General features: G+C 39.3%; 1 protein-coding gene across 1 annotated transcript; it reads right to left on the reverse strand.

Annotated features, from left to right (window-relative positions):
• Positions 1-6,335: 6,335 nt before the first annotated feature.
• On the reverse strand, positions 6,336-22,337 carry LOC128014244 (NUAK family SNF1-like kinase 1). The gene is made up of 7 exons (XM_052597646.1): positions 21,240-22,337; positions 15,609-15,729; positions 13,540-13,691; positions 12,064-12,129; positions 11,630-11,749; positions 10,657-10,789; positions 6,336-10,529 (listed from the first exon to the last, which is right to left on the reverse strand). The coding sequence occupies exons 1-7, from the start codon at positions 21,447-21,449 to the stop codon at positions 9,490-9,492; spliced, it is 1,842 nt and encodes a 613-aa protein (XP_052453606.1). The 5' UTR covers positions 21,450-22,337; the 3' UTR covers positions 6,336-9,489.
• Positions 22,338-23,840: the final 1,503 nt, after the last annotated feature.

Raw genomic sequence — 23,840 nt, forward strand, 5'->3', positions numbered from 1 at the left:
ATGTCACTCTAGGGTTTAGAACAGAACACTGAAAGAGAACCACAGAGCTGTGCAGATTGTGTTTAGCAAGGTAAAGTCTGAGGTGAAGCCAGCTGTAAGGAATGTGAGGCAGTGTGTTAATCTCTGCCGCTCAGAACTCTTGCAGGATTTTGATTACCATGCGACTGAAGGCTGTTTGGAGAGCGAGAAGCCCTTCATTACCAGCTTTGATGTGTTCATGACTAAAATGCTTAAACATTTAACTGCTCAAAGACTTAAAGAGGCAGAAAGCCGCCTGCAGGTGCTGGCGAAGACAAGCCCAAAAGCTCTCAGCACTCATGTTTTGATAGAGACCAGCATAAATCAACTGAGAAGCAGAGCTGGCGGGGATCCACGCATTCATTCAGTCCGTCTGTTGAGAGACAGTGTTAGAACTTTCAGTTGGATAGAAATGAACAGAGTTCAGAAATAACTTTTCAATCAATTGAGAAAATGTATTAGCCATAAATGCAAACCCGATTCCAGAAAAGGTTTGACACTGTACAAATTGTGAGTTAAAAAGAAATGGAATAATTTCCAAATCTCATAAAGTTATATTTTATTCACAATAGAATATAGATAACATATAAAATGTTGAAAGTGAGACCTTTTGAAATGTCATTCCAAATATTGGCTGATTTTGGATTTCATGAGATCTACACATTCCCAAAAAGTTGGGACAGGTAGCAATAAGAGGCCGGAAAAAAAGTTCAATGTACATATACGGAACAGCTGGAGGACCAATTTGCAACTTATTAGGTCAATTAGCCTTTCGCCGAGCCCCGCCCCCCTTAGTTACTGTTGCTACATCCGACAAACAAATGGTCAAACACGACCAGCGCAACAGATTGCCATGACGGGAAGAGGTATACCAGTGCGTGTCAGTCATCTTTTTTCGAGCAATACCTCTGCGATATCCTCTAGATCGAGGCAAAAAGGGGTTAAAGTATGCAGTGGAGGGATATATTCAAAATATAAAAATACGCAATGAAGGAGACTACTACCGAGGCTAATGCTTACCGCTCTCAAGCGAAATCTGAGAAACCCCATGACCTGTACCTCAAATGCAACAGCACAGCCTTGCGGACCAGTAATGCTCTTGCACTGCCGGGAAAGTTCTCTTTCATATGTTATGGTCTATTACTGTCTATTGCGAGGAGCTATTTTGTCCAAATACAAGGGTATGTTAGCTAGCTAAACCTAACGTTACATGTCTGACACATTTAACTGGGAGTGGGGTCGTCCACACGGTTTTATCCATTTTAGGCACCGCTCACGTAGTGTTTTCGGCTTTGGGAATGGGAAGAACACGACTCCTCCAGACAATCTCTCGGGGTAACGTTATCTAGTGTCCGATTTACAAATGCCGTGGGCGCACCACTTCACCATCTTGCTTGGAGTCAAAGTTTGTCGGAACTGCTCACATAGTAACGGTTGCTATGATGTGTGATTGGACAATGGCCGTTTTGGGGGAGGGGCCGACGAAAGGCTAATTGGCAACATGATTGGGTATAAAAAGAGCCTCTCAGAGTGACAGTGTCTCTCAAGCCCCGTCCACACGGAGACGCGTTTCTGTGAATATGCACACATTTTTTTTATCAGATAGGCGTTTCGACCACACGGATCCGGCGTTTTGGGAGAGAGAAACCGCTATTTTTGAAACGCCACCTTTGCGTTTTCATGTGGAGAGTGAATTTGTATATTTTTTTGAAAGGATGACATCATAAGCCCAAGTCTCATGCATTACTTTTAAAACTAACTTTCCCCAAAACTGGAAATGAAGACAACTTAAAATGACAAGAAATTGTATTTGTATTTGTATTGTAAATCTGCCATCTCAGGCTATGTAATTTATTATTTTATGATTATATGTCATGTTTTAGTATTTTTTGTCAACCCTGTTACTGACACAGGTGTTACTAGAAACTATAGTTTAATTAGAACTATTTCATAGTTTTCACATGTGAGCAGAAATTCACTCCTTCTTTTCACTGGGATAGTTTCAAAATATGGATTTTTAAAAATATATTTTTTTATATTTGTCGTTCAGATTACCAAGAACATCTTAATTTTAATAAACAGGAATGATAGGACACACATTCTTCTGCACACTGCACATATTTGTTTACATGATACTGTAAAGTTTTACTGTTTTAATTTGCATTATATAGTTTTGCAGTTGGCATAGTTGTATGACATATAACAATAAAAATGTTTGACATAGAAACAATAAAAAAAACATTAATAAAATATATATATATATATCTTAGAAACATCTTACTCATCATTTTGGTCCTCATCTCCTGACCTCTTTTGTCTCACTCCCCCCTTCTATCGGTCTTCCCGAGTCCTGACCCTATTCTCCACCCCTCAGGTTTTCCCGTGAGTTGCGTGCGATGGAAGCAGGGGAAGGAGGAGGGAATCTTTCATCAGCTGCACGAGCAACAGGGGGGTCAGTCTGCTGAGAGAGGGATTGCTTTTCAAAGGACCATCTCTTCATTTGTTTTCCCAGCAACATTTCACTTGCTGTTGTACAGAGTAAAATCCCTCCCTTTTAAGAGGAAAAGGGGCCAGAATGCCATCCGTCATAAAGGGATATTTCAGAGAGGCCAATTTAGCTTTGATATCAGGAGTTTTCCTCCCTTCGTGACAGCTAAGGAAGATGGTATCTTAAACTTTCCCTCCCAAAATAGCTGTTCTCACACGCTCAGACTGGAGGAAAATAGTTTGCTAGGTTCCCCAAATGATCAAACGATCCCACCCCGTCTATGATATTTGGAAATTATCTTGAGAGATATTCCTTCTTAACAACAGTTCCATAAACAAAAACGTTAACATATATAACTTACATTTTCCACAAAGATTTTGCTGGTTGTTTTGTTCCTTTTTGCTCCGCAATTGTTTCGAAATGAAATCAAACCATAATCAGGAATCTGCATTTTCAAGCCACACACAAGTAGCTAAACAATAACCATTTAGGCCTATTAAACTATCTTAGATGCAAACACCCTTGATTGTCAGAAATAATTAAAAATAATAATTTTTAAGATTAGAAGATTATGCATCTGTGTTTCGTCCTCACAGAAAAGAGATAAAGTGTGTGTGTTTGAGAGGTGACCTCAGATTTTTTTACGAGAACTGTGAACCACAAGGGCCAGATTCGGGATCATAAACCTTCAACTGTGACAGACAGAGACCACCACGAACACAAAGACCTACTGGGTTTGAACTGAGTGTCCTTGAATCCAATCCCTTTTTCTATTCTCTCCTCTTCTGGTTCTGTCTTATTGGGGCATAAGCCTAAATGAAATGTTAGCAAAATATCCTTAAACCATTTTTTTTGGATAGGATGATGAACAAGGGATAAAAAGAGATGAAAAACTGCTTCAGTATGGTTCTTAGTGAGCCCTTAAAGAACCGAATCCAACAATTTTTACAGGACAAATCAGTCACACATCTTATTTTCCTATGGCTAACTCTCTCTATTTCCCCATTTGTAATGGGCTGGGCTGAAATCAGGCCACGCTTGTAATCCCGCATGAATGAAGGTTAACTAGAGTCTTCACATGCCAAACGCTCTCAGCTTCGGCTTTAAATCTACAGCATGTAGAATCCATCAGCACTTTCTTTAGCGCTTTCCCACAAATAAAATCTTAAAGATTCCACTCACAGCCCTTTCCAAACTGCTCTCGGCATAAACGCTTTTCCCCTTCTCGGATTCAGACGTCGAAGTTTATTTGAAGAAGGCTGAATGAGAGGAAGCGAGAGCAATGGAAAGAGAAATAAAAAAAGCTTTAATCACAGAAAACTGCCCCGGAAAAAAAAGGACAGAAGAAAAAAGAAGTTCATCTACTTCAAGTATTTATTTACAAAACATATATTTATGACCATATGGTATTAATATTTGTCTCAAGTGATCTAATCGCAAGTAAACAGCATTAAACAAGTGCCAATAGGGTTTAGGAGATGCTTTTTGATCTCATCATTGTAGAATCTGCTGTTCCTTAAAACAAAACATGGTTCTTTGTTTATTGTTCATTTGGTCAAACTGATTCACAAATTAGGGAAGAAATTTGTGAATCAGTTTATTGGATCTGCACAGACCAATCTGTCTTTTTAGAACCTATCTGTCTTCGTACAGAATCACCGACTCTCAAATAAAACACAGCTGCAACTCCAAGTGTTTGCTTTAAAACTGTTTCCATTCCTTCTTAAAAAGAGGGCAGATGTTCCAAAAACTCTTTCTTCCTCTGCCACTGAGACACATGAAGCTCTTTATGCATCAGTGAGTGTTTCCTGCAGTTTTAAATGGATACCGAAAGATTTAGCGCAAACGGGCGGCAGGAAGAAATGAAGGCTTGCACAGAAACTAACAAACATCCACAGAAGATCTGCCCTAACTTCCATAGAAGTTCTTAACACAACACTTAATAAGTGCTAAAACAGCCCCAGGAGGTGCAGAGCTTCAGAGGAAAGAGCTTTTGAGTTGATGGACGGGAGTTTATCCTAGGATAGTAATGTCTTCCTGAAAATATTTTGGTGGTGTGATACTTCTCATTGAGCATTTACAGCACTGGTTAAAACACAGCAGGAGCTCAGAAACTGAATCACATACAAAAAAAGATGCTCTTTTACTGCGGCCTGTTGAAACTATCAGATGGTAAATCATTATTATTTAATACACTTAAAACAAGTGTCATGATACCACCATATTTTGGTGTTCTTGGAAGAAACACGGAATACTATATAATTACATTTAATACGTTCAATTACCGTAAATACATTGGTATAAATATAATAACCATTCAGTATTTAACTAACAAAAAGTACCACAGTGCTATTTTATTTTTATTTTTTTATATGCACCATACCGTATCTAGTACCACAGAGAATCATGTGAATGCTAACACTTAGTATTATACTTACATAAAAGTATTAAACAGTATACCATGGTACTATGGTTTTTGGACATGGTATTCTTCAAAGCAGCCTATCAATACCATCCGTGTAAAATTAGCCTATGTGGTATTATTTTCAGTACAATACCGCCATGTTTTTTAGATTATTTGTATAATATCGGTTAGGCTACTTTTTTTTATTATCGCAATTATTAAACCATTTTGTACCATGGTACCCCCAGAGTACTTTTCTTTCTTACTTTCATCGAATCCTCCTCGTCTCTATTTTTAGCCGTTGTACTGCTATTCTGGAATTCATTGCTGACTGGCCGCTGCCGAGCGGAATCCTTTCAGGAATGTCTGGAACTTTTTCAAACCACTACAGAGAGAGAAAGCGAGTGAGAGGTTGACCCGTGGGTAGGGGGAGAGGAAAGTAGAAAGCAGATGTGTCTGTTCTTCTGTTGTGGACTACAGTAAGTCTGAATATGTGCGAGTGCTATCTAGACTTCTTAAAGTATCTTGAATTGATTAGCGTGCGTGAGATGACTCGTCTTTCTGTGTGTGGTCCATTTAGCAATAATAATCAGTCATAATCTCTCACAGTTCCTGGATCGGTATAACAGCTTCAAATAACAAGTTCAGAGCAAAAGCCAGGCCACCTGCTGAGTACCGATCTGGAGACTCAATGCATATAATTGCTAGTAGGCTAATTGCAGTTTATAAAATGATTCTCATTTGAATACTGCTTTTGTTTAGCTAATATTTACTCTTTTTAAGATCGAAGCAGATTTAAGAAGACATATCCTGCAAGTAAATGCAGTGAGCAGCTGGTGCACAATGGTTTTTAAAGTGCATTTTGGGTAGTCTTTTTGGCAATAGGACTTGAAATTGTACTACTGAACTTGACAGGAGATTGAGACACACCTAAGGACTTTTAAATGCAGAAAATCAAAGACTCTAGTAGTAGCCCAACTGTATTTGTGTCGGTCTGGTTTGTGCAGCAGGTCTGCTAAATTTCTCTTTCTCTCTGGCACGCGGCTAAAACGCTCTCTTGTTCTGTTTCCGTGGACCCTGGGGAGCAGCTCTGGATCAAATTAACGCTGGCAAAGACACCAGCCTCCCCTTTATATATTTCTCCCTTCAGATCTTGTCTCTCGTTCATGCACAGTTTTCCATACTTTGGGCTTGTGTAAAATCTTTGGCCTGCTTAAAAAGATAGGTCACCCAAGAATTAGTATTCTGTCATCATTTACTCGCCATTATGTCATAATAAACCTGTTTAACACAAGAGGGGATGCAAATCAATGGAAAGATTTGAGGTCTACTAACTGATAAATATTGGATGTAGGACATTCCTTGACTTATGAATGCAAAAACAAACCTTTAGTGCAGTCAAATGAAGTGGACACAGATATCACCTCCTTTGAAATGATTCATTTATTGAGTTGGTTTTACACAGATTTGGTTTTGTGGTACAAAACACTACTGGTTAGCGAGATATCTCCACTTAACAACAACCAAAGCAGCTGAATACACCACCAAAGCTTTGCAACACAACCACACGACCATGATGCACCATCTCTCTGTTATTTTGTTATTTCGCCAGTTGTCTTTAAGTGTTTGTTTCTGTCTAGACACAAGCTCACACATGCACACTTTGTATGACTGCTGTTAAATGAAATGGCTTCACCACCAATAAATAGAGTAAAAAAATGCCATTTTAATAATTTTATTATCAAAAAATTAAACAAAAATAATAAAAGATAGCAAAGGCACCTAACGAAAAATACCTTGGCAGTCCTTGTTTCTCAAACTGTTACCAAACCCCCCAAAAAAGATTGTGGCATTGACCAACAAAAGTAATTAATTAGAATAAAATAATGCATAAATAACATAATAATACTACCATTTCAGTACTGTCATTAAACAATATCCAGTCAAGTTTTCCTCTATGCTGATTCTGACTAATATGCACCAGGTATTTCCAGTTTGGCTTAAAGCAAGTTTGAATTTGATTCGCAATGGCCGCCTCCGTTAATCTCACTTGGGATGGCACTATGGTTAGCAATGGCACATTTGGGTTGATGCTCAACTTCGTCCTAAAGTATTAAGACAAAAAAGGTAGACAAGTGAATATCGTGACACCAAATATTGGGTCAAATCTGAGGCGGCTTTTGACATTTCTGACAAATGACCCTGATGAAACTGCAGTAGTTGTGATTGGTCGACTGTTTATGCGAATGCTAGACATTAGCATTGGCACTGCATGTCTGCACTTGAAAACCTGTAAAGACCAGGAGAGATCGTTGATTATACGCACAACGTTCTTCTGTAAGGTAAATCAATAATAATATTTTGGAGAATCAAAAACAGAAGCGCAATAACATAAAAATACTAACATAGTATAATTTGATCACTGAATCCAGTTGACAATACAATGCAATACAGAAATGCAGTAAGATACAATACACATTAGGTGTGTCTATAATATCTACCCAGGACCTCCTTTGAACAAAATGCCTCCCATGATTGGTTTCTGTTGAAATGTTTGGTGCAAAAATGTTTTCTATTAATGCTAATAGCCAATTAGCTAACTTAGCATTTCTTTACTCTGACATTTCCACCATAAGCTCCTTCTTTGGTACAAAATTCTTCCTTTATCCTTTCATCTACTTTCATCTCGCTATTTCTACACTTACACTAGTCTTTCTTCACATGCAGCAAAATAAAAAGCTACGTCATCCTTTCCAGTGAATAATTCAATGTGTCCCTCTTACTGGAAAAGTGTCCTCCATCCATAAATACTTTCATGAACATAAACACCTTGCTAAAACCTCTCCTTTTACTACAGCTACTTCACACTTGCCTTCTAAAAACGTTTAGACATCAGCCTTAAAACTAAAATTGCACTTGAAATTTTGCAGGTAGACAACAAACAAAGAACTATAGATTCTAAAACAATAACGCTTCTGTCCCATTAAATTTCAATACAGGGAAGCTCTCTGGGTCGTGGTGTTAAGATCTAGTCCAAACATGCCTCTAAAGAGCCTTTGGAATTTGCTGCCTCATCACTGCTTTGAAACTAATAGGTCTACTTGTTTTTTTAGCTCTAACGGGAGTGTTTTGGACATCAGAGTTCAACAGAGAACCAATAATCCGTTATTCTTAGATCTGAGGAATTATAATCCCTAAGCATCAACAGATAAACACCAGGAGAGACAATGTTCCTACAGTCCAGAACCTTTGGAAATTGCCAAACAAGCTTGTCTCCGCCTGAACATTCTTTGGAGCTGAGATTGTGTCTGACACTTCTACCTTGAGTTAAACCTTGTTAAGGTGAGGCTGTCCAGAACTCTAAACAGTCACCTAACCCAATCAAGAAACCACAAGAGTACCATTCCAGAGAAACACATGGTGCACACACATGTTCCTGTCAGGGCTCAATCAAAAACAACTAATACAGCATGTTGGAACCTTGAATTACCCAGCGGTTTCTGAAAATAAACTTCCTTTCAAGGCGATCATGGACTGACTATTCTTCTTGAATAATGCACTCTAAAGTACTGGCCTCAGTAGTGGGGCATACTTAACCTTGAAATCTCTGTAGGGTAGGCTTTGTGCTCAGAGGTCCTGAAGCTCTTCTAAGCATTCAATACAAACTCTAAAATAAAATAACAAAATAAAAATAATAAAATGCTGTTCATCTGATGACAGCTTCCTCTGGCATCTCTCCACCTTGAGGAAATGACATACATAATTTAATATGAATAAAAAAAATTTAAACAAACAAAGAGGCACTTCTATAATTCCATAGATATGATTAGACTCATAGGATCAATACGAGTTTGATCGTTACATATGCATACCTTACATATAAATGACATAGCACAATAACCAAGAAAGAAAAATAACAATTATATATGTCAGTTCCCATCAAGGACAATGAGAGATTTCAGTTTCTTATTCTTCCAGTACTGCCAGACCACACCAGTTTTGTATCACTAAATCTACAAAAAAAAATATTAATAAATAATACACAACAGTTCATTTGGAGCAAGACCCTGGTTTCTTTTTTTGGAAAGTAAAGATCAAAACGACATGTGCTCTGTGAGAGTTTTAAGGTGCTTGATAAATTCAGGTTGGCTCTTATTTTTGTTTCATCAAGGCTGCCGTTACATGATGCCTTACTTTGATTCTAACTTACCTTATACTTAATATGTAAACAATTCATTTTATTCCTTGCCTGTATGGGGAGAAATGTCCCAGAGTACCAACTTAACTTACTTCAAACCCTTAAATCCCCCTAGGCTGTAGTTTCCCAAGTTGTATTTGATACAGATTTTAACTGAGTATAAGATTTGGTTGGGTAAAGGTAAAGTAGGATAGAGTAGGATTAGGGTTAAGGGTTAGGAGTTAAGGTTTGGTTGTGTACAACCTCCAATATCATCCCATTGAAAAAGGACTCATTCATAGAATCCCAGTTTTGCACTGGTTGTCAACAACATGCCAAACAAAAACCTTCCACTTGCTCCAACTTCTTTTTTTGTAGGCCCCTCTCAACTGGCCCCCATCCCTATGACAGGTTGCTGCTGATGTCCAGGGCTTGTTGGTACACCTGAGTCATATCATCAAGATCTCCTAGTAGAGAAAAGCTGCTGTTATCCGCCGGAGAGCCCTGTGTTCCTCGGCTGAATTTCCCGCTATGTAGGGGAGGAGCTGCCTGGAGACCTTTAAAGTTGGCCAGCTGGAGAAGGTTTTCTGCAGACGCGCAGCCTCTGATGTTGGGGCGGGCTCTGGGTGGGGGCCAGTCAGTCCCACTGAAGGAACTGTTTGTGATGGTATCACTATCCTCCCTAACAATACTAGATGGGCGACTCTGACTGCGGGATAAGCCGGAATCACCAGGTGCTGGTTCCCCTAGGACACTCAAAGGAGGAGCGCCACTGTATGTAGAATACTTCCCGTTGCGCTTCAAGATCCCCTTTCTACCAACCGCTCGCTTTGGTGGTGAGCTGGCGGCGAGGGGTGTCATATTGCCACCTAGCAGGTCAGAGGACTCGCTGCGCTCTGGGGAAGAATAGTACCCAGATTCCCGTTGTTGGTTGTTTTTAAGGATTCCCTTCTTCGTAAGGATAGGGACTGCCTTGGTATGAGAGTTGCCTGTTAGCCCCTGCTCCTCCTCACCCTCTTCACCTTCAGGCCCAGATTCTTTCTCTGGGGTTCCCACACTGGATTCTATTTCTTCCAGACTTGGAGAGCGTTGCTCTTCAGAAGTTCTTGTCTTCAGGATGCCCTTTGGTCTCTTTTGGCCCAGGCTGTCCTCTCCATTACAGTGGGACACACCGACATCATTCTCTTTCTTGGACTTTTTGGGCCGCTGACGGACAAGCAGAAATGGCTCAGAACGGATGACTTTAATGGGTCGAGGTTCGGTCCGGTTCTGCCAGTCAATGAGACGAGCCAGCATGGGCGAGCCAGCATCCCTTTGTGATTCACAGTCACACACACTGGTCTTCCAACCCCAGTTTACCCACCAGTGATTGGCTATGTCTTCCACTGTGGCTCGCCGCTCAGGGTTGACCATCAGCATCCAGCGAATAAGACCACGAGCATCTAAACAAAAGACCAAACAAGCTTTTTGTTTATCATGATCAAGAAACAAATTTGTCCGCATATATGAGTAATAATATATAAAATATATTCTAAACTTTGTCTAAAAGAGCCTATGCAAGACCAGTACCTGATGTCTGGGATGGTTCTCGATATTCTCCATTGCTGATTTGTCGAATTAGATTTTTGTGATCCCCTCCATCGAATGGCATGCTACCATAGACTAGCGTATACAGCAACACCCCCAGAGCCCAGCTGTCTACCTGCAAATAAAAGATGGCATTGATGTCAGCTGACTCTAAAAGAACACTGAGTTACTACTACTAACTGTTAAATCAATGACACTTAAGATATCCTGTCTTAAAGAGGGGGGATAGAAATCACATGACAAGACTGGGATGTTAAGTGCTGGCTGTGCTTTTATGCCTCAATCTATTGATGGCATGACTTTTTTGAGTCTCTAGCAAGCAGAAATGGCATCAGACAGTACCAGTCTCCCTTTCTTGTTGGTTTCAGGCTGTTTATCGGCTCAAAAGAGTTTGACCATTTTGATTACATCCTCTACATTGTAGTGTTTTCTGTACCCTTGAGCAAAACTGCAGCAAATTATTGCACACTAAAGTCAATAAGGCACACTATACTTCTTTTATTTTGAAAAGCCCTGAGTTATATACCACAAGAGAGGCACATTTAAGCTCTAAAGAACCTTTCAACTCTGACCGAGGTTTGACATGTATAATCAGAGATACTTGGAGAAAGAAACTCCAGCTGCTCTCCTTGTTCAGTTAGGGAAGCACAAGGCATGTGTTTGCCTCTTCCTAGGGGTCTGTGGAAGGATAATCCCATCAAAGAGCAGAATAAGGCTTCACTAACCACACAGACTGTCTCTGATAGATCACAGCCGCTCACAGTGGATTTCACACGCCAGCATAATGAAACTGTGGGGTGTTTCATTTATGATGATACAAACCTCAAGGGTTTATATCTGTGCATCACGTCATGTAGGCCTGTGGTTAACCATTCCAGCATGTTTTTATGACCCTGGAAAAAAGTTCAACATAAAGAGCAGCTTGTAGAGCCTTCTTTATCTGAGCATGCCTTACCTCTGGACCACAGTATGGTCTGCCATTGACGATCTCTGGCGATGCGTACAGTGGACTACCACAGAAGGTCTGTAGGAGCTTGTCTTTATGATACAGGTTGGACAGACCAAAATCAGCAATCTGAATGAACGACAGAGATGTCAGTGTTTAGTTTTATTGAAACAAAAAGTTTACTTCTGAGTAAGTGTTTGTTTTCAGAAGGAGTGATTTTCCCAATGTCCTGCTCGTTCTGCTTATATTTCACGAATGAAATACACCATTTCTTAATTTTTAAGTTACATACTTGCATTTAATACTACTGAGGTGAATAAAATCTACTGGAATCAGTACAGCATCTTTTCCATGTACTATTTTGTGGGACGTACTAATCCTAATGTTGTACACTATATAAGATGTAAACTAGGACGTAACCACCGTTTCAGATGCATTCTCACCTTTATGTTACAGTTTTCATCCAGTAGCACATTTTCCAGTTTCAGGTCCCGGTGAACAACACCATTCTGTAAAGAAGGCATCAGAATGCACTTTAGAGAACTGAGGTATTACTGTCATAGCCAACAGAATCATTAATAACCACTGACATCTGTTCCACAAACACTCTCTGTAATTCCAGTTCTGTTCAGACACCAGTTTTTGATTGGAACATGACTGTGCAGTTAGTCCTTGTGTTTCCTTTAAAGTAACAAACAGCATTCGGGTTACAGCATGCCTGGAAACCCAGCCACAAGGGGTTTAGGATCTGAGAGAGTTCATTACAGATGTCTGATGACCATGAAAGATGCATGTGTTCAGCATGCACAGCGTTTAGCAGATGGGACTATAAATCGACAGTTTAACAGGCTGCTTTCTTATGTCTTCTGGCCGACCCCACCCAAAAATCCCCCCACATTGTGGTTGCCCATGGCAATGATGACTCATCACACTCCCCTCTAGTGTCTGGAAGCTCCTCTGCCCTGAGATATGACATCACGTCATCTTCAGCTGCAAACCAACCCACCCAGTGAAGGCCCACAGGGACCTTGATTGACTCTGAGCAGTGCATCATGGGGAAATGGGAATGTTTTATCTGAAACTCTCGCTGTTTCAAAACCTAAGCCACATTTCCACCGAAATTACCCGAAACAACTGTACCAGGAACAACCCCCCAACCTGTTGCTTTCTGCGTTTCCACCGCAGTCTAATGTACCGTGAAGATTAGGCAAATAGTCTGGTGATGTAGGTCTGCATGTGTTTCTAAATACTAAAAGTACACAGATTTCAGACTTGAAATTTTCGGAGTTTGACTCGGGAGAGTGATCTCACATGGACGGGAGGACACAAGTCCGGTAATTCATGCTGATCGCGTGGAGCTGATTGTCTCCGAAATAGGCAAAACACGTTTTTAAATAGGAGCTGTCTTTATAAATAAGCCACAGATTTGAGTTTAAAACAACTACATTCTCACCTGAAATACCTTTAAAACTACATTTCATGACACAATAACAGTAATATTTTGAAAATTATCAGAATAAATGGTGGTTGTTGATGTTGTTCAATAAGGTATGCAGGTATGGGAATCCAATTCCAAATATAATCCTAATGTACAATTGTAAGAAACTGGGAAGCCCTTTTACACAGGCGCAAGACTTCAAGGAAATTTACAAATGAGTGGTTTATTACTCCATTGACAGCTCTGCTAAACGTTGAAATGTGTGACCCATGATGCAAAGCCGTTTCACATCAGTTGTCTGTTCCAAGATTCCTCCCAATCTGACAAGAGCCAAAGATAATAGACTCACACTGAACGGCCCGATTTCATCGAATAAGCGCACGTGCAGCTCTGCGGGAAACCCTGATGAAACATGAGGCTCTCTCTGAGAAGAGAATGGGATTGAGAAAGAGAAATAGAGAGATAAGAATGGTGCATATACCTTGTGGCAGTAGTGCACAGCAGAGACGATCTGCCTGAAGAAGTGCCGGGTTTCTCTCTCAGTCAGGCGTCTGCGTTCGCTGATGTAGTCATAGAGTTCACCTTTACTAGCATATTCCATGACGATCACTATCTTGTCCTTATTTTCAAACACTGCAGAATAAAACAATATCATGAAAATCGGATCAGTTTATTTATACCTTGTATGTTTATGCATGATATTTCATACATATATGTTTGTTTAAACTGTTTAATTAATGATTAGTAAAAAATTTTTTTTGAGAAATACAATTCACAATAAAGCTGTCCAGTATTTTTATCCTTTATTTCCCATTAAGTATTACAGAAGTACAGTAAGTATCTATATAGAAGTTAAGAAAAAACCTAGATAAATTTGTAGACCTCAGTAAATGACCATCTGAATAACATGACCCATGTCTACTATAGACAGGGCAAGGCTTCAACAGGGAGGCGTCCAGTCAAAAATAAACATGTACAGTGGCGCCTTGTTTCTTCAGAATGCAACCCGCAATGAAAAAGTACAAGGACAAAACTACTGGATGCATAAAAATGAAAAGACTTTTTTTTGTAGTGGACAGTCCAGAAAGTTCAGCGGGTCACAGCAGAATCTGGTAATGACCAGGAGAAGCCGAAAAATCCAGAGGAACGAACACAGCAAATTATAGTCCGACGCAGCAGAAAGTGGCTGTTTCTTCAAAACCCCAAAAATCCTCATACGCATGACCCCACCCAAGCATCTGGCGCTGCTGCCGGCTCCTGTCACACGTCCAGAATCGGTTCTCATCTTTTTACAGAATCTCTCCTGTCCGCCATCGCTTTCCACAGAACAGCAGGGAATGCAAGCCCAAATACAGTTTAAAGAGAGAGGGGTAACAGAGTTAACATAACACAGATTTACTGTGTCAAAGAGAGTAAATCTCAGTCTTCTTACAGTGATGCTAAATATCGGAGCTCAGCGATAAATTAGACCATGATATGCAGCCTGTAGGAAAGGAAAATCCCAAATGAGGTCATCTCAATTGTTTCTCTAAAAGGAGACTTTGCTCAAGTGGAATTTTAGGAAAAACGTTTAATACTCGTGACTCTTGAACTTGTGGGCAATCAGAGAGCTACCTTTGAGTTATAAAAATAGTCCTCTGGGAAGTTAATGCAGCTAAACTGGTACACAAACAATTCACATTCATTCCTCTATCTGAAAATTTCCACGACCAGCCCAAACCCATAAACATAATTTAAAACCTCACAAAATTAAAAGAGAAAGACACTCTGACACTGGAGCAATGAAAGACAAAGCCAGACACGAGAAAAAAAAAAAGAGTCTACAGAGACTCATTTAGAGCTGGTAACTCCAGAGACTCATTTAAAGAGGTGTTCTCCCCTCTTTGAGTCGGGCCAACCACAACACAGGCGGAGTCATGAGACCGAACAAAGATAAATACGGCAACTCTTCAAAAATAAACTGGCCTATAAACCCAGACGGACTTTAGGTGGAAAAAAAGTCGAGTCAGCACGCCGAGAGCTCGCCAGGCCAACCGTGGCACAGATTCAGCAGAAGAAACCAGACGGCAGCAAAAATGTCTTTAATAGAAATAATCAACACAGAGTTTCACTGGAGATCTTAACCGTTGAAACACATGCTGGTCAGAAGTGAGTAAAGTCACATTCACATCGTGACTGATCCAGTTTAATTTGAATATTATTTCATGAATAAAACATTTTACTCTCTTTGACACAGTAAATCTGTGTTATGTTAACTCTGTTACCCCTCTCTCTTTAAACTGTATTTGCACAATCCCAGAAGGCCTTGGGCTTGCATTCCCTGCTGTTCTGTGGAAAGCGATGGCGGACAGGAGAGATTCTGTAAAAAGAGGAGAACCGATTCTGGACGTGTGACAGGAGCCGGCAGCAGCGCCAGATGCTTGGGTGGGGTGATGCCCAGAAACATTTACTGTCCTTCACAACAAAACTGTATTAATAGTTAATGAAAGATTATAAATTATTCACTAGAATTGTATGTTTTATTTATTGCCGAGTTAGAGAGATAGATACCTTCATATATAGAGATGATATGTGGGTGGCGAAGGGACGACATGATCTCAATTTCTCGCCGAATGTGAACCATGTCTTGCTCATCTTTAATCTTCTCCTTCCTGATAGACTTGATGGCAACCTGAAGAGAAGAAAAAGGTTCAGTTTCAATCTCTCCTTTGTCAAAAGATATTAAAAAATGTTTTTCTTAGCTTAGAAGTCATATTGCAAAGATTAGCACCATAGCTAACCACTTAGCCATGGCTCTGAAAAAAACATTCTATTTCTGAATGTCAGAAAAACACCTGAGAAGATTCTTCAGACAGAGAGGTGTAATCATCCCATCGCACACACAGAATTATCCCATAAACACACACCACGGCTGAGCATATTTTCAGCCTTGTGCTGTGTAATTTTCCTGATGTTTTTTTGAGAAAATGAGGGTGCAGTGTTTGGAAGCGGAATGAAAGCTCTCTCATGTGTTTATTCGGCTCTTGTGGGCCCTGAGGACACTGCACTGATGTCTCTATACAATCACATTACCTGAACAGGCTCCAATATGTATGGAACCTTATTTCACCCATTGAATAAAAAAAATTATAATTAATTGACTTTTTTCCTTGAAACTACAAGTTTACGTTGCAGTTTTTTTACGCAAATGCAGATTACATGACGCAATTCCGATATCATAATTATTTTTCCCCCCAGAATTATGAGACATATACTCACAATTATGAGTTACAAAATCATAATTGCCTGGATATAAACTCGCAATTGCAATTGCAAGAAAAAAAATGTTAACTTGCAATTGCAAGAAAATGTCAGAATTGGGAGATTTTTCAAGTTTTCATCACTCACATTAATAAAATTCATGGAAATGATCAAACAAATTTTTTTTTGTGTATTGTTTATATATTTATATATATATATATATATATATATATATATATATATATATATATATATATATATATATATATATATATATATATATATATAATTATTATTATTTTTTTTTATAATAAAATAAAAGCCATGAGGTTCCACATTCAGTTCCTCTGGAGTTTTAGAACTCCAGAAACGAACATTCTAGAACTGGAGATGCCTGCCCTGTTGACTGAATGATGGATGATGTCATGGGGAGGAAAGAGGAAATTATATCTGGGTAGTGATTTCCTGTCTATTTCTGTCCTATCGCACACTCCCAGGCACGTGCTACACATCCATTTAAAGAACAACTGGAACAATGAGTGAGCTGATGACAAAGCCTAGCTGGAAAAGAGGAAGCCCTTTGTCAATTCCTTTTGTTTTGTGATGTAATTCCCACAGTGATGGTCCCTATAACATGTCCATCCACTCATCCATTCTCAGAATAGCCCGTGTCTTGTCATTAATGGTGAGCAAGCAGGCAGACCGCCGTGTTTCTTGGAGAAACCAAAACCACATGTTTCCGAGGTGCTGAAGGTAAACCACTGACTATATCCATAAAAGGCAAGCCCTAGCGGAATGCTTCGAAACTGATTATGTGGAATAAAAAGACATAAACAAATCCAGAAACCAGGACCAGTGCTCTAAAAGAAGAATGGGCAAACCTTTATTGGAAAGCCATCAGCGAGCGTTTTCCATGAGCTCATGAAGTTATGTGCAGCTGAAGGTATTCACCTCCCACCAGGTCTGCTGGAGACGGCAGGGATACTAATGCTGCAGTTTGTTCAAACACAGCAGGAGCAAGAGTTTAAAATAATCTCCAGGAAGAAAATCACAGTAACAGGATTCTGACCAGTGGAGCTTTTTATTTGTTTATCTGTCGGTGAGCCAAATGAACAGAATACAGCATCAATAAAAGCGCAGATGAGTTTTTGTATTTCATTAATGGTGTTTGCAAAGAGAGGGATTTGAACAAGTATTATACTTTGTCATGAAACATGATTGAAACCTCGAATCTTGTGTAGAGGTATGCTACTTTTTAATTAAATAAAATTAGTAAAAATTGACACTGTAGCAATCTCCCCAGGCAACATAGAGACCACTCCTAGTAAATACCTAGCAACCACCCTAAATACCCTAGCTACCATCTAGCAAGGTGAACAAGAACACCCAAGAACCACCCGAAAATGCATTTACACAAAACTAGCAATTTTCCGTGAATATCCTAGAATTCACATAGCAATCAATGTAAATAGCCTAGAAACCATTTTTCAACAACTCAAAAAACCATTTACTACAATCATGCTATCATCCATCCGAAGCCCTAGCAATCACCCTAGTAACCACCCAGCAACCCTAGCACTCTAGCAACCACCCAAACACCCTAGCAACCACATAGCAATCAGCGAGACTACCTTAGCAACTACTTATCAAACACCCAAAACCCTCACAACTACCCAGGTAAATATCTAGCAACCACCTCAAATACCCTAGCTACTATCCAGCAATCACCCCAGACACCCTAGCAATCACCTCAAACATTTGCAATTATGCTGAATGCCCTAGCAACTGCCCCAAAACCCTGACAACCACACTAGTAACCACCCAGCAACCCTAGAGCCCAGCAAGCACCCTGAATGCCCTAGCAATCACCCCTAAACCCTAACTTGACCCTGGATCAGAATTTAAAACCCACTACAATCTATCAGACTGTTTTGGCCCCAATACAGGATATTAATTCTCCACAACATTTTAATTTCCTGCTCAAGATGGCCTTTCAAGTGTCCGTCTGCTTTCGCACTGTCACAGTGACCTTTTCACAGAAACACTCACAGACGAACATGTGATCCATTTATCACACACTGTGGAAGGAATGCTGACCATTATGTGGACCTCTGATCTTGTTTGTACATTCAGATACCCACAAATGCATTGCAAACACGAGCTCATACGTGCGAAAGCTCACACACTCATGCTATCTGTCTGTCTGCTCAGGTCATTATGGTGAATCTGTGGCTGGTAAAGCCATAAAGAAGAATATGTTACACAATGTCTTCGGTTATCTGTGCCTTAGGGGTAGAGGTCAGGAATATGCTGCTCTGGATTGTTGCTTACATTAACAGTCAGAACTTTCTGTTTGTCTGTGTATGAGATAACAAACTGTAAAGCTTTATTACATTACATTCAGTTTGTTAGTTTAGCAAGGGACATCACCTAGAGGAACTACACTAAATAAAGTAAATGCTTCTATGTTTGAAAGTTCTATTTCAAAGATAATTTCGCTAAAAAAAAGGAATGCAAGTATGCGACCACAAAATAAAAAAAAGTATGTAAATGTTTCTATGTACGCAAGCTCTAGTTCAAAGATTATTATGCAAAAAAAAATTGGAAGGCACTTATGCGAACACAAAGACTTATTCAGAAAGCAATTTTATATTGCAATGCAAGTTGATGAATGCAAATACTCTTAGGTCGACTGAATGCAGTGTTGCACTGTGTAATTTTTCAAAACTATATTCATAACTATGTGAAAGCAAAATGTATAAGAATGCAAGTGTGATTTCACATTGTAACATTCTAAAATGTATCAGAACACAATTAACACTATTAACGCAAGCAGAAAAGGTAAATTTTGTTATTCAGTTGCTATTCCGTAATGCATAAGTGCTATTTCAAACACTGTTGGTCTAGAAAATCAGAATGCAATTTAAAACTCAAATGCAAATACTCTTAGACAAGTAAAGCCAATTTAATGCACCGCTGCATTCGGACATGTTTCAAAATTAATGCAAATTATTCTAGGTATGTAAGCCCATTTTAAAATACATTGCAAAATGTGAAATGCAACTATGTCATCACTTCTATGTATGAAAGCGTGAAGTCACACTAAAATATGTCAACGCAATGAGAGTACACTGTATTCTCAGCGATGCCACAAAGGGGCACTAATTTTTTTTTGTGTGTGTGTTTAACAAAAGAAAGTCATATAGGTTTAGAACAACATGAGCATGATTACATGTTTACAGAATTTACATTTTTGAATACACTATCACATATAGGAAAAAAAATCTAAATGTTCCAGTGCTGTGCATGTGTAGATGTGTTTTAAGACTCTGTGATGACTAATGTTTATACTCTATGGTAGTTATCAGTGGTTTTTATGTCTTGTTATCTATATGTCTGTGCTATAACTCTTTACAGACAGCGTGTCCGGCCGGTTAACAGTTTTTCTGACTAATTCCTGCTAAGTACACTAATCTCATGCCAAAAAAACAACACTGCATGTCTCTGAGTGACTTTTTGTTTATGGGCCCACAAACACGCATGACAAATTATGTTTTACCATGCGTCTGAGTTTGAGGTAAATGAAAAAACATGTATGTGTAGTGTGTGTGCCGTTTTATTTTTAGGTCTGTTAGCGTGCGCTCATACTTTCTTCAACAGCCTGCCAACACTCTGATGGCACTCTGCCCACCAATACACTCAGACCTGTGTGTGTTTATATGGCTGTATGTGTTGTGAAATAGCCTGGATTGTAAATTATTAAACTAAAAGATGGCTATATATCTGCTTACAGCCCATAACAGTCACCAACAACAGTGTTTCCATGGAAATATCCATGACTAGAGGGCATTTCAACTGCTAGAATGGGTTGCAGATCTATTCCTGAGGTAAAAAATCTAAGCTAAATGCTAATAACAAAACATGACTAACTATACAGTCGTACATAGCTTATTCCCTTGACTTTTGTCATCAAAAGTTTTACATCCAATCAAATTCTACTGTATTTTAATCCAAGTTCATCAGTTACTTGGTAGAAGCTAGTCAGATCAACCAGATGCTAATGTTTATCCTCAAAATATTAAACAAAATTGGACCCCACTGACTTTCAAAGAATAGATCAAAAACATGGAGACATTTTAAAGACTGACATGAGGATGAGTAAATAACCAAATTTTAATTTTTGGTATAACTTTAGCAGAATGGAAAGATTTCATTTCCCCTAGTAGCTGTTCCAGGTTCTGTGGTGACTGAGCCATTTAGAGGACAATGTTAAACAACAACAATAGCCACGTGCCAAAGTGTGGCGAATGAATCCGGTGTGTTTGATTAATGAACAAACGAACACTGAAGCCCTGCCTGACCTAGATACCCACAGCAGAACTTAGCATCTAGGTCAGAGTTCATTAGCACCCCGAGGTTTCAGAACTCAAGTTCTCTAACACATTTGGAGCTGGTTGCATTATTATTTACCAAGAGTGGTCAGCAGTCACCTTTGAACCCAACTGCAACAGAAACGATCAATTGGTTGAAGAGGGATGTGTTTCATTGGGGACTATTAGAGCAACTTTACATGAGATTTAAAACATCTGCTCTTGCACAAGCGAATGCATGCGCCGCACACGCGTTGGGTGGAATTCCCATGAGATGGACGAAAAGAGCCAAACACAACAACAGATTTTATAGCAGAGCTGACACCCTAAACAACAAACTACAGCCGGCCCAAGATCCAGGCCAAGTCTACTTTCATTTATCAAATGATTATTTGATTCAAAAGTTCAATATATAAATGTATCAATGCATTTCCATCTGAAATCACTATGGAACCACAACAGTGTGTTTCAACTAGAGGGTAAAGCAGGAATCGAAACTACAACCTTCTGGATAGCAGTTCAGATGTACTACATTAGACTGATTTATTTATCAGATGCTTGAAGCTCTCACCTCTCTTCCAGAATGGCGCTCGATGGCCTTCTTGACTTTGCCGTACGTTCCTCTCCCCAGGGTCTCCAGCAGCTCATAGCGATGCTTCAGGTTGTGTTTGTGATGATGTTTCTTCACACCAGAGCTGCTGCGTTTGACCTCACCAGGGCCCTCAGAGGCCTCCGCCACCACTGAGGGGCCTGGCGGGTCACCTGGCCTATGTGTCTCCATCACGTGGGAGGATTTATACCTTCCTGTATGTTTAAATATCTTGACTAAATGCTTTGAAATATAGATAATATAAGACCTAATTAATATAGCTAATTAGCATATAAATAAATAAATAAATTACAATGCAAAGGTTTATTATGTTAACATAAAAACTAATTTATGATTGTCAATAATGACTCATGTTTTAATGAGGTGTCTATCTGTTCTATCTATAGCCGGCTATGGTAGGCTATCTAAAGGAAAGTAATAATCCCAGGCTAATTATGAACGATAAAACAGGGCTATGAACGGACTAAAACGGAATATTATTAAAAAGAAACTAATAAACACCTGCCATGTGGTTTTATGGCACTTATAAACTGCTACAATGTATCATTCACAATTAGAACGACAATGTATCTATTGTGCACTATTCTATTATGATGCGTTCTAAAACATTATGACGTATTCTACTCCGTTATGACGTGTTCTCTTCCCCGTGGCGCGTTCGATCATGATTTCTCCGTTGTTCCTTTGTTTTAATAATCTACCGCAGAAAATCTCAGGCGAGAAAGCAGCGACCACGCCGGCGTTCTGGACGTAAATCACCCTCATTCTGGCCGCGGATCCGCCGTGGTGTCAGTCAGCTCGGTTCTGGTGCCGGTGATCCGTGATAAGAGGCTCGGAGCGCGGGGATCGGACGGAAGGATGTGCTGCGGTCTTGTGTCTGCTGTGGCCATGATTCGATGTGTTCGGCCCGTCTCTCCTCCTGGTGTCCTGATCTGTGATTCTTTCTTTCTGTCCTTCAGGCTGAGAAGCATTGAATAAAGACGAAGGGGGCGGAGTCACGGTGTGTGTGTGTTTCAGACTCTCTCTCTCTCTCTCTCTCTCTCTGTGACTGACTTTTGCTGATATTGTTTTTCTGCTTTCCTAGAGGGAAAACAGAAAGGTAAAGTGAGATTTATATATTAATACCCACCATACTGAGACTTTATGCAGAGAATATGATACAGAATATAGAATAGATTGTGTGTGTATATATATATATATATATATATATATATATATATATATATATATATATTTACACCTGCCAAGTATTTATTTATTTAAATATTTTTTCTTTATTTCTACCGTTTTATTTCTAATAAAATGTTTTTCAATCAATTTTATTAAGTCAAGAAGCCTTTATTTAGATAAAAAAAACTATACACACATTTATTTGAATATTTATTTTTTGTCTCTTTATTACTCAGCATTTTGATTTCTCAGCATTTTTTTATTATTTTATTTTTTTAAAAATGGGGGGGGGGGGGTCTTGCCTTTTTATATAAAACTGGATCAACATGCATGGAACACTTGAGCTCTGATGCAAAATAATTTGCATGGAAACTGTTTTGCTCATTTGTTCAGCATGGAGTCAGATTAATTTGAATAAACGTTCAAAGATCTACAAGCAAAGATCTATTCATTTAAAACAGCAAAGATGCCTCCAGCTTTGTTCATGAGCCACATGTCTTGGGTTATGGCCCTCATAAATAATCCAGTAAACTTTGACCAAGTTTAGCTGACCAGAAATAACCAAAATATACAGATTAAATATTCCTGATTCAAGTGAGTTCTTCTGACTGCAGAATGCTTCACCTGCAATTTAGACAGTTAGACATGCCTGAAACCTCACCCTGCACATTCTGCCTCAGCCAATCAGCTTTGTTTTCTTTTGTTTGCTTCTGTTTGGATCCTGCATGGTGTAATTTAGCCACTGATTGGTGGAGGGGAAGTTTGAGTCAAACAGACTCCAGACTGAGCCGTTTGTCTTTGTTTGATCTGGAGAGCACTGGGAATCTGGACGGTCCTGTGTTGTGGTGAGCGGTCGGGCAGCGGATTTCAGACTCGAGCAGTAACTGTGTGCATGTGTGTTGCTCCAAGATTTGCATCTCAGATGAAAGTTGGCCTCAGATGCACCCTGGAATCAGATATCATGGGAGACAAACTGCTCCCTAGCGGTGGAAATGCAAGTGTAGGTCACAGTTATTCAGCTCAGCAGTGCCAGAACATCATGCAAACGAATACAGATCATCCAAATGTTTGAATGAACAAGTTCTGAATCAGGATTTGTTTCTTTGATTCTTTGAATGTTTTAAATTCAAGCTACTGTTTTTATGTCTGTCCATTTAAAAGCAAAATAATTATCATAATTTATAGAATGTATGTTCTACTACATTCCTTCTCTAACCTGTATTGTGTGATTGACAGTACTGAAAAAAAAATATGTAACAAAGATTTCAAACAAAAGGACTGATGAATTATTTATATGCTAGCATTTCCTTGATCCTTAGACATGTTACGGTTTCATTTTTCTCTTGGACATCAAACAAAGATTTGTTTTAAAATGTTTCATTCAGGTATTTC

This window comes from Carassius gibelio, chromosome B25, assembly GCF_023724105.1.
Source record: "Carassius gibelio isolate Cgi1373 ecotype wild population from Czech Republic chromosome B25, carGib1.2-hapl.c, whole genome shotgun sequence".
In the NCBI taxonomy this organism is placed as follows: Eukaryota; Metazoa; Chordata; class Actinopteri; order Cypriniformes; family Cyprinidae; genus Carassius; species Carassius gibelio.

Bases quoted from the DNA above. Each gene is read 5' to 3' on its own strand.
- LOC128014244 (XM_052597646.1), bottom strand. From the start codon at position 21,449: ATGGAGACACATAGGCCAGGTGACCCGCCAGGCCCCTCAGTGGTGGCG. The intron at 13,692-15,608 runs GTATCTATCTCT...TTTATTCTGCAG, and splicing joins TATCATCTCTATATATGAAG to TGTTTGAAAATAAGGACAAG. The intron at 12,130-13,539 runs GTATATGCACCA...CCTTCTTTACAG, and splicing joins CTGTGCACTACTGCCACAAG to AATGGTGTTGTTCACCGGGA.